The sequence below is a fragment of the Crinia signifera genome, chromosome 12 (genome assembly GCF_055691185.1).
Source record: "Crinia signifera chromosome 12, ASM5569118v1, whole genome shotgun sequence".
NCBI classification, from domain to species: domain Eukaryota; kingdom Metazoa; phylum Chordata; class Amphibia; order Anura; family Myobatrachidae; genus Crinia; species Crinia signifera.
The window spans coordinates 2,304,150-2,316,165 of record NC_139228.1 but is presented as its reverse complement, the minus strand read 5'-3'; the positions used below and the strand labels follow the sequence as shown (position 1 = coordinate 2,316,165).

Here is a 12,016-nt window from a genome sequence, read left to right as displayed (position 1 = left end):
CAGGTTGCTTGAAAAACATAAACTGTTGGTAGAGCTTGAGGACAGGTTTGGCCACCCCTGGAGTACATAGTAAGGAGTAGATGGTGGCCAATTGCCTCAGCATTGGAAGATCCATCGTGGTTCTGGCAATATAAATGCAGAACCGGAATATTATACTGCTGGAACCTCCCATCTCTCTCACCTAACCAGCTCATAAGTCAGGTCACAGGGGCTGCGATTCCGCACATCGTCATTACATCTACATTGTCCATAACTGAGATAAGGGGCGCCTCAGGGAAAACACTGACAGTGCAGGCCGTGACCTTTGTACTGTCACACAGAGTCCTCATCAGTTACTGCCCCCTCTACCAGTAACATCCCCTGTGTTACTGGAAGGAGAGGTGCGCTGTGCCCAGTAGATACAGGGAGCTCAATGTACCCAGCAGTTACATATACATTATACAGAACATCCCCTGTTACTGGAAGGAGAGGTGTGCTGTGCCCGGTATATACAGGGAGCTCGGTGTACACAGCAGGTGCGCTGTGCCCGGTATATACAGGGAGCTCGGTGTACACGGCAATTACTGTACATATACATTATACAGTACATCCCCTATGTTACTGGAAGGAGAGGTGTGCTGTGCCCGGTATATACAGGGAGCTCAGTGTACACAGCAGTTATATACAGAACATCCCCTGTTACTGGAAGGAGAGGTGTGCTGTGCCCGGTATATACAGGGAGCTCGGTGTACACAGCATTTACTGTACATATACATTATACAGTACATCCCCTATGTTACTGGAAGGAGAGGTGCGCTGTGCCCGGTATATACAGGGAGCTCGGTGTACACAGCATTTACTGTACATATACATTATACAGTACATCCCCTATGTTACTGGAAGGAGAGGTGCGCTGTGCCCGGTATATACAGGGAGCTCGGTGTACACGGCAGTTACTGTATGTAACGATCAGATCAGGTGATCGATCAAATTAACGTATGCCTCCTGTTATGATTATCTGTGCAATCAATGTATGTCTGATATGTTTGGTAAAATCATGCCGCCTGTGATTATTATGTGGGAGATCAGAACATGTCATGTATTATGTGTGTGGACTATTGGTGACCCAGGGAGTGTAGCCATCTGTGGACTCCTCTGGAGTTAGGATGTAAGATAAGATCTGAGACCCCTCATAAACCAGATTGGGGGGGAGAGCAATAGTGTCCAGCCAACCGGCCAAAGTGGCTCTGGCCCTGCACTAAATGACCTCTTATCACTTGAGGAATGTATAAAATCTACTTCAAAGCAGGGAGAAATTCTTTATGGGAAAGATCCTATATCTGGAGACCTTCACTAGGCTCAGCAAGGGAATGGTTAAAAATCCCAAGGGTGGGAGGGATGAGGGAGTCTGCAAGGTATAACAAGACCCTTCTCCCTATAGTCAGTGTCACTACCTGGGGGTCGAGCAAGCAGGCTGTAGGCGACGAGAGATTTCTTGTGGAGGACCCCCCCACTTCAGGATTGTAGGATACGGTTCTGTCTTTTTTTCCTTTTATTTTATTTCTGAAATTTGCATTTAAAACTCGTGTGTACTTTTAAAATCACTGTAAAATCTTGTAACTATTTTTGTCTAAAGCTCTGTAGTATTTCTAGGAATAAATAATACATATTCTCAGTCCTGGTTCTGTGTTCTTAAGACTCATTAGCCTCATAAGAGAAAGGCTGGAAAACGTTACCATTGTTATCTTGTATTGTGTGGTCAGGGGCGAGCCAAGCCGCCCCTTGCGCAGTTTCAGGCGCTAAAATCAGGTTTTGGCTGGTGGCAGTGTACCTCAAGGAAAGGACCCGAGTGTCCTGAGTGAACCCCAGTCACGGCCGGCGCTGCTCAGATTGACGTATCGGAGCAGGCGACCGGTGGGTCCGTGACATTTGGTGGCAAGCGGTGGGGTGGAGAATTCATTTTTCTCTTTAAGAACTTAAGTGAGTGTGGGTAGAATTTTGTGTGAAATACCCACATCACCAGAATCAGAACTCAGAGCTTTACTATAGTTTTAAAAGTCACACAGTGGATGCAATTTCTGTTCCCTCCCTTCTCTTGTTTTTCTTTCCTATCATTTTATTTGACAAGTGTGAGACTCAGGATGGCTGATTACCAGCAGATGAGGAGAGATGACCTGGCGGTCGTGTGTGTGCAGAGGAATATCCCTTGGTCTGGCCAGAGTAGAAAACGTATGATTCAGGCACTAGTGGATGCCGATCGGACTCTAGCTGCTGGAGGAAACCAGTCCATGGACAATCCTACCCCAGGGGCTCAGTCAGCACTGGACAGTACAAACGATTCCGCGCCAGGGTCAAACACTTCTGCTGGACCCAGCAAGTCTACACTGCCGAGCGACCTTCTAGCTGCTAGCAGGCAATTGAAGGATGTGAACCCCGTATTCGCTTTGCAGCTGGTGCAGTTCTGCCAAGGCATTGTCGACAGAGAGGCTGCGGAGCGCAAAGCCATTGTCGACAGAGAGGCTGCGGAGTGCAAAGCCAGACGAGAGGCTGAGGAGCGCAAAGCTGTACGTGAGGCTGCAGAGCGTCAGGCCCAGCGTGAGTACCAGTTGGAACTGGTGAGGCTCAGGGGGCTGATCGCTGTTGGTGAACCAGTGGAGGATGATACAGGGCATCATGATGGCGAACCTTTACGTGAGACTTTATCTGCCGTGGCTACTGAGTTAGCAGGAGATGGGCTTCGTACTGAACTTTTACTGTCTGCGGAAGTAAATAATGTGTTGGATCATGGTGTGGACTCTGTTATCAATCATGGGGAGCCTAACAAGGGACAGAGGTCCCAAATGACCGCTGACGCGAATTTCACCGGACCGCGTCATGCACAGTTCCCTGTCTTGGAAGCAGACAGAGGAAGCCAAGTGAGTGTCAGCTTGGTTGTGAATAATGAGCTGGCCCTGGACACTACCACAGATGCTCAGAGAGGTGACATCTCTGCTAGCACCAGGGAGACTGTAGGATGTGTGGCAGTCGGGGAGACTGCAGAGTACCAATCCCCTACAGCACCAGAAGAGCCCAGTGGGTATATTGACCCAGTGGAGGATGATGATATGTTTACCCTACTGAGCACAGAGGAACTAACGGAAGAATGCCAGCTGCAAGGTATCTCCTGCCACAACCATACTCGTGGGGAGATGATCATGCAGCTCATCCAGGCCAGTTATGATGAGTGCAATGCCTTCAGCCAGTATCGTGCAGCATTTCGTTTCTGGGGTCCATCCGCGTCTCCTTGGGTGCTGCTGAGAGAACTGGGACAATGTTACAAATTTGCGCAGCAGGAGGTCGATGCTTGGAGAAAGCTGGATACCCCATTTTGGGGAGATCAGTGCCGCCGGATAGGTGTGGAGTGGCGTCGCCTAGAACAGCTGGTGTTACCAGCTCTGGAAGCAGAGTTCCAGTTTAAACGGTTGGGAGAAGCAGAATCTGAGGATGTCAGCAGCTTGCTCTCACCAGGGGTGCCCTACCAGGACAAGGTGCCTCTGCCTACTACAGCAGTCATGGAACCTGCTCAGGAGACCTCACATCACAAGGCCCAGTTTAAACTGCTGGAAGATGTGAGCAGCATGTTCCCTCCCGTTGCTCCAGATTTGTTGCCGGAAGCGGCTGGCTGCATAGTGAAAGTATGCAGGGGAGAGACTATGTCGGAAATAGGAATGGGACTTTCTGACTGTTTGCACACAAGTATGTGTGGGACTACTGATGTGGGACTTTTATTAACTCCACACATATCTGTCACTAACCCTTCTGAACCATATGATGCATCTCAGGTAGTATGTAACCATGCTGAACATTGCAATGTTGTTATTTTGTGTGAAGCCCCTGGGATGATCTGTGATAGTGCCGTACCTTCGGTAGAGGTGGAGGGTGAGTTAGAGACAGGTATAGTGGGTAATCCTTGCCAGTTTGTGGGGTTAAATGAATGCCCTAATCTAGTTGGGAATGAGACACCCTCACTCACCAGTGGTAGGAGTGCTGCTGGTGATGTCATTCAGGTTGCTGTGCTAGACGTTAACCCTGTTCCTCCAGTGATGTCTGGTTGTGACATGGTGCCCGGGGACGCTAACTACACAAATGGGACCGATCTGAGTTGGTTGCAGGCAGCGCATGTACCTGCCAATAAGTTACTGGTGACAACATGCTCAGATAACCCCATTCCTGCTCAGAGACAATGGGATCCAGATATAGTGTTTTTGCCACGGTGCAATTGTAAGCCAGCAGGATGGGCCCCATGTGTTGTGGAAGATGCACAGGCTGCCCTATACCTGGGAAGTGGGAAAGATACCCCTGAGTACAGTGAGAGGGTTGTTTCAGGAATAGAGCCAGTGGCTAGTAGGGAAGCTGCTGTGTGTAACCAGAAGGGTGGGAGGGCCCGCGAAGCACAGGGAAACTCAGCTCCATTAACCTCAGAAAAGCTGAGCTGGGATGTTCCCAAGACAGGGGACAATGACCTGCTGGTATTCCCCCTTGCAGAAACGTGCCCCCCTTCACAATTCACACACACAGACACAGAGAGCGAATCTCCTCACAAAAGGATGAGGTGTGAGGTGTTGAGTGAGTGGACCTTCCCCCCAGTGAAGGGGAGGGGGGGTCAGTCAGCTCAGGAGAGGTGCTGGGAAGACATGTTTAAGTCTGTATATAGTGCTGGGAGAATGCCCCACACCTGTGGTATAGTTAAACGTGCTGAGTTACGAATCCCAGGGGGATGGCCGTGTGGGGTGTGGCGGAATGGTCTGGTACTGATCTCAGTGAGTAAGGCCAAACTGCCAGCTGCAGGGGAGAATCCGTGTCCAGGAGTCCGACGCACAGCTGTGGTGGGCTGTGTCAATACCAGCCGGGAAGGGCACAGCTCCCACTATATCAGTGTGCTCACAGACTATGGGTTCGAGGACACCTGTGTGCTTTTAGTTTGCCATCTCCTGCGAGAGGGACAGGGACTATGCCCATTGCCCACCCTAGCCACGGCTATGGCGTCAGGTGGTGCCATGACAGACGTCAAGTATAAGAAAGTGTTTGTACAAATTCAGCAGAATCAGTGGCAGTCTGTCTCAGCACAGAGACCACTGCTACCCATCCAGGTGATTTAGTTAATAGCGCACTGATGAGACGGTGACGTGGGTCACCGCCTCTGTGCGCCATTTTAAAAGGGGGAGGTGTAACGATCAGATCAGGTGATCGATCAAATTAACGTATGCCTCCTGTTATGATTATCTGTGCAATCAATGTATGTCTGATATGTTTGGTAAAATCATGCCGCCTGTGATTATTATGTGGGAGATCAGAACATGTCATGTATTATGTGTGTGGACTATTGGTGACCCAGGGAGTGTAGCCATCTGTGGACTCCTCTGGAGTTAGGATGTAAGATAAGATCTGAGACCCCTCATAAACCAGATTGGGGGGGAGAGCAATAGTGTCCAGCCAACCGGCCAAAGTGGCTCTGGCCCTGCACTAAATGACCTCTTATCACTTGAGGAATGTATAAAATCTACTTCAAAGCAGGGAGAAATTCTTTATGGGAAAGATCCTATATCTGGAGACCTTCACTAGGCTCAGCAAGGGAATGGTTAAAAATCCCAAGGGTGGGAGGGATGAGGGAGTCTGCAAGGTATAACAAGACCCTTCTCCCTATAGTCAGTGTCACTACCTGGGGGTCGAGCAAGCAGGCTGTAGGCGACGAGAGATTTCTTGTGGAGGACCCCCCCACTTCAGGATTGTAGGATACGGTTCTGTCTTTTTTTCCTTTTATTTTATTTCTGAAATTTGCATTTAAAACTCGTGTGTACTTTTAAAATCACTGTAAAATCTTGTAACTATTTTTGTCTAAAGCTCTGTAGTATTTCTAGGAATAAATAATACATATTCTCAGTCCTGGTTCTGTGTTCTTAAGACTCATTAGCCTCATAAGAGAAAGGCTGGAAAACGTTACCATTGTTATCTTGTATTGTGTGGTCAGGGGCGAGCCAAGCCGCCCCTTGCGCAGTTTCAGGCGCTAAAATCAGGTTTTGGCTGGTGGCAGTGTACCTCAAGGAAAGGACCCGAGTGTCCTGAGTGAACCCCAGTCACGGCCGGCGCTGCTCAGATTGACGTATCGGAGCAGGCGACCGGTGGGTCCGTGACACTGTACATATACATTATACAGTACATCCCCTGTGTTACTGGAAGGAGAGGTGCGCTGTGCCCGGTATATACAGGGAGCTCGGGGTACACAGCAGGTGTGATGTGCCCGGTATATACAGGGAGCTCGGTGTACACGGCAGTTACTGTACATATACATTATACAGAACATCCCCTGTGTTACTGGAAGGAGAGGTGTGCTGTGCCCGGTATATACAGGGAGCTCGGTGTACACAGCAGGTGCGCTGTGCCCGGTATATACAGGGAGCTCGGTGTACACGGCAATTACTGAACATATACATTATACAGTACATCCCCTATGTTACTGGAAGGAGAGTTGTGCTGTGCCCGGTATATACAGGGAGCTCAGTGTACACAGCAGTTATATACAGAACATCCCCTGTTACTGGAAGGAGAGGTGTGCTGTGCCCGGTATATACAGGGAGCTCGGTGTACACAGCATTTACTGTACATATACATTATACAGTACATCCCCTATGTTACTGGAAGGAGAGGTGCGCTGTGCCCGGTATATACAGGGAGCTCGGTGTACACAGCATTTACTGTACATATACATTATACAGTACATCCCCTATGTTACTGGAAGGAGAGGTGCGCTGTGCCCGGTATATACAGGGAGCTCGGTGTACACGGCAGTTACTGTACATATACATTATACAGTACATCCCCTGTGTTACTGGAAGGAGAGGTGCGCTGTGCCCGGTATATACAGGGAGCTCGGGGTACACAGCAGGTGTGATGTGCCCGGTATATACAGGGAGCTCGGTGTACACGGCAGTTACTGTACATATACATTATACAGAACATCCCCTGTTACTGGAAGGAGAGGTGCGCTGTGCCCGGTATATACAGGGAGCTCGGTGTACACAGCAGTTACTGTACATATACATTATACAGTACATCCCCTATGTTACTGGAAGGAGAGGTGCGCTGTGCCCGGTATATACAGGGAGCTCAGTGTACACGTCAGTTACTGTACATATACATTATACAGAACATCCCCTGTTACTGGAAGGAGAGGTGCGCTGTGCCTGGTATATACAGGGAGCTCGGTGTACACAGCAGTTACTGTACATATACATTATACAGAACATCCCCTGTGTTACTGGAAGGAGAGGTGTGCTGTGCCCGGTATATACAGGGAGCTCGGTGTACACGGCAATTACTGTACACATACATTATACAGTACATCCCCTGTGTTACTGGAAGGAGAGGTGCGTTGTGCCCGGTATATACAGGGAGCTCGGTGTACACAGCAGGTGCGCTGTGCCCGGTATATACTGGGAGCTTGGTGTACACGGCAGTTACTGTACATATACATTATACAGAACATCCCCTGTGTTAGTGGAAGGAGAGGTGTGCTGTGCCCGGTATATACAGGGAGCTTGGTGTACACAGCAGGTGCGCTGTGCCCGGTATATACATGGAGCTTGGTGTACACAGCAGTTACTGTACATATACATTATACAGAACATCCCCTGTGTTACTGGAAGGAGAGGTGTGCTGTGCCCGGTATATACAGGGAGCTTGGTGTACACAGCAGGTGCGCTGTGCCCGGTATATACATGGAGCTTGGTGTACACGGCAGTTACTGTACATATACATTATACAGAACATCCCCTGTGTTACTGGAAGGAGAGGTGTGCTGTGCCCGGTATATACAGGGAGCTCGGTGTACACGGCAATTACTGTACACATACATTATACAGTACATCCCCTGTGTTACTGGAAGGAGAGGTGCGTTGTGCCCGGTATATACAGGGAGCTCGGTGTACACGGCAGTTACTGTACATATACATTATACAGAACATCCTCTGTGTTACTGGAAGGAGAGGTGCGCTGTACCCGGTATATACAGGGAGCTCGGTGTACACAGCAGGTGCGCTGTGCCCGGTATATACTGGGAGCTTGGTGTACACGGCAGTTACTGTACATATACATTATACAGAACATCCCCTGTGTTAGTGGAAGGAGAGGTGTGCTGTGCCCGGTATATACAGGGAGCTTGGTGTACACAGCAGGTGCGCTGTGCCCGGTATATACATGGAGCTTGGTGTACACAGCAGTTACTGTACATATACATTATACAGAACATCCCCTGTGTTACTGGAAGGAGAGGTGTGCTGTGCCCGGTATATACAGGGAGCTTGGTGTACACAGCAGGTGCGCTGTGCCCGGTATATACATGGAGCTTGGTGTACACGGCAGTTACTGTACATATACATTATACAGAACATCCCCTGTTACTGGAAGGAGAGGTGTGCTGTGCCCGGTATATACAGGGAGCTCGGTGTACACGGCAGTTACTGTACATATACATTATACAGAACATCCCCTGTGTTACTGGAAGGAGAGGTGCGCTGTGCCCGGTATATACTGGGAGCTAGGTGTACACAGCAGTTACTGTACATATACATTATACAGTACATCCCCTATGTTACTGGAAGGAGAGGTGCGCTGTGCCCGGTATATACTGGGAGCTAGGTGTACACGGCAGTTACTGTACATATACATTATACAGTACATCCCCTGTGTTACTGGAAGGAGAGGTGTGCTGTGCCCGGTATATACAGGGAGCTTGGTGTACACAGCAGGTGCGCTGTGCCCGGTATATACACGGAGCTTGGTGTACACGGCAGTTACTGTACATATACATTATACAGAACATCCCCTGTTACTGGAAGGAGAGGTGCGCTGTGCCCGGTATATACAGGGAGCTCAGTGTACACAGCAGTTAGTGTACATATACATTATACAGTACATCCCCTGTGTTACTGGAAGGAGAGGTGCGCTGTGCCCGGTATATACAGGGAGCTTGGTGTACACAGCAGGTGCGCTGTGCCCGGTATATACATGGAGCTTGGTGTACACGGCAGTTACTGTACATATACATTATACAGAACATCCGCTGTTACTGGAAGGAGAGGTGCGCTGTGCCCGGTATATACAGGGAGCTCGGTGTACACGGCTATTACGGTACATATACATTATACAGTACATCCCCTGTGTTACTGGAAGGAGAGGTGCGCTGTGCCCGGTATATACAGGGAGCTCGGTGTACACGGCAGTTACTGTACATATACATTATACAGAACATCCCCTGTGTTACTGGAAGGAGAGGTGCGCTGTGCCCGGTATATACAGGGAGCTCGGTGTACACGGCAGTTACTGTACATATACATTATACAGTACATCCCCTGTGTTACTGGAAGGAGAGGTGCGCTGTGCCCGGTATATACAGGGAGCTTGGGGTACACAGCAGGTGTGATGTGCCCGGTATATACAGGGAGCTCGGTGTACACGGCAGTACTGTATATATACATTATGCTTGTCCCTTGCAATGCTCTGCAACTGCAGCAATCCCTATGAGTATTATGTATATCCGCTCTGGCGTTCTAGGTATATGACAGAAGTTACTTTATCTCTCTGCCATGCACTTTATCTCTCTCCCAGCTATGATACACCTCCCCCAAAGTAATAATTAGCTACTTAATACTATACATTATGGTACCTGTTATTCCGCCAGACTGTAAGCTCTTTGGGACAGTCTGCTATTATACTCTGAGACTGTGAGGTCAGCATGGAGCAGTGTCCCGGTTCTGTAAGCTGTGGGGCACAGTGTCGGAGCAGACTGGACAGCAGTGATGTGTTACCAATAGATTGCAAGCTCTTGGTACAGGACTGGCAGCCTTGGTGTCATTGCTTGCCCACATTATCCCTTTCTGTATTACAGATAATGAATACAATAGGTGACTCTTACAGACTGGAGATAGAGGAGGAGACAGGCACTGCAGAGGTGTAATAGGCAGGTGAGTGAGGTATGGCTGCAGGTGAAAGGTCAGAGAGCAAGGTGAGGTCACAGGGGGGTAGATGTTACCTGGCTTTGGGCAGCTGCTTTCCTGGGTCCCAGCCAGTGTCAGGAGCCCGACCACCATAAGATAGGAGTACCAATGTCCAGCTGTGGCCAGCATCGTCACACAGTGTGCAGTGATTCCCCCAGTCTGCCAGTGTCACGTTTGTTGTGTGTCTCACTCTGTTGTCACTTCTGCAGCTCTCCAGCAACTCTGTGCTGCCTTTATAACCCACTGATATCTCAGTCTGTTTCCTGACTGTCTCGCTAATGATCAGTCTGACACTCTCTTCCTCACTCCCTGTCCTAACGCCTCGGTCGTCTCACATTCTCACTGATCAGTTGCTATGGGCAATGTTCTTCTTGTCTCATCATGTGCATCTGCGCTCTCTCTGCATCTTATCATGTGCATCTGCACTCTCTCTGCATCTCATCATGTGCATCTGCGCGCTCTCTGCGTCTCATCATGTGCATCTGCACTCTCTCTGCATCTCATCATGTGCATCTGCGCGCTCTCTGCGTCTCATCATGTGCATCTGCGCTCTCTCTGCATCTTATCATGTGCATCTGTGCTCTCTCTGCATCTCATCATGTACATCTGTGTTCTCTCTGCATCTCATCATGTGCATCTGCGCTCTCTCTGTATCTCATCATGTGCATCTGCGCTCTCATTGCATCTCATCATGTGCATCTGCGCTCTCTCTGCATCTTATCATGTGCATCTGCACTCTCTCTGCATCTCATCATGTGCATCTGCGCGCTCTCTGCGTCTCATCATGTGCATCTGCGCTCTCTCTGCATCTTATCATGTGCATCTGTGCTCTCTCTGCATCTCATCATGTACATCTGTGTTCTCTCTGCATCTCATCATGTGCATCTGCGCTCTCTCTGTATCTCATCATGTGCATCTGCGCTCTCATTGCATCTCATCATGTGCATCTGCGCTCTCTCTGCGTCTCATCATGTGCATCTGCTCTCTCTGCATCTTATCATGTGCATCTGCGCTCTCTCTGCATCTCATCATGTGCATCTGCGCTCTCTCTGCGTCTCATCATGTGCATCTGCGCTCTCTCTGCATCTCGTTATGTGCATCTGCGCTCTCTCTGCATCTCATCATGTGCATCTGCGCTCTCTCTGCATCTCATCATGTACATCTGTGCTCTCTCTGCGTCTCATCATGTGCATCTGCGCTCTCTCTGCATTTCATCATGTGCATCTGTGCTCTCTTTGCGTCTCATCATGTGCATCTGTGCTCTCTCTGCATCTCATCATGTGCATCTGCGCTCTCTCTGCATCTCATCATGTGCATCTGTGCTCTCTCTGCGTCTCATCATGTGCATTTGTGCTCTCTCTGCATCTCATCATGTGCATCTGTGCTCTCTGCGTCTCATCATGTGCATCTGCGCTCTCTCTGCATCTCATCATGTGCATCTGCGCTCTCTCTGCATCTCATCATGTGCATCTGCGCTCTCTCTGCATCTCATCATGTGCATCTGCGCTCTCTCTCTGCATCTCATCATGTGCATCTGCGCGCTCTCTGCGTCTCATCATGTGCATCTGCGCTCTCTCTGCATCTCATCATGTGCATCTGCGCTCTCTCTGCATCTCATCATGTGCATCTGCGCTCTCTCTGCATCTCATGTGCATCTGCGCTATCTCTGCGTCTCATCATGTGCATCTGCTCTCTCTCTCTCTGCGTCTCATCATGGGCATCTGCGCTCTCTCTCTGCGTCTCATCATGTGCATCTGCGCTCTCTCTGCATTTCATCATGGGCATCTGCGCTCTCTCTCTGCGTCTCATCATGTGCATCTGCGCTCTCTCTGCATCTCATCATGTGCATCTGCGCTCTCTCTGCATCTTATCATGTGCATCTGTGCTCTCTCTGCATCTCATCATGTACATCTGTGTTCTCTCTGCATCTCATCATGTGCATCTGCGCTCTCTCTGTATCTCATCATGTGCATCTGCGCTCTCATTGCATCTCATCATGTGCATCT

The 12,016-nt window shown here is 49.4% G+C and overlaps 1 protein-coding gene across 2 annotated transcripts in view; it reads right to left on the bottom strand.

Annotated features, from left to right (window-relative positions):
- IL6R (interleukin 6 receptor) overlaps positions 1–10,311 on the bottom strand; it is a 35,071-nt gene extending 24,760 nt beyond the window's left edge. The window contains exons 1-2 of one of the 2 annotated variants that reach the window (XM_083167789.1): positions 10,046–10,155; positions 9,680–9,890 (exon numbers count right to left, since the gene is read on the bottom strand). Coding sequence is in view for 1 of the 2 variants with exons in the window: in XM_083167788.1 (XP_083023914.1) it covers positions 10,046–10,139 (94 nt within the window). In the remaining variant the exon portion in view is untranslated. Of the gene's footprint in view, positions 1–9,679; positions 9,891–10,045 lie in introns of both variants that reach the window. The other variant, XM_083167788.1, reaches the window with a different exon arrangement.
- Between the last annotated feature and the right edge of the window lie 1,705 nt (positions 10,312–12,016).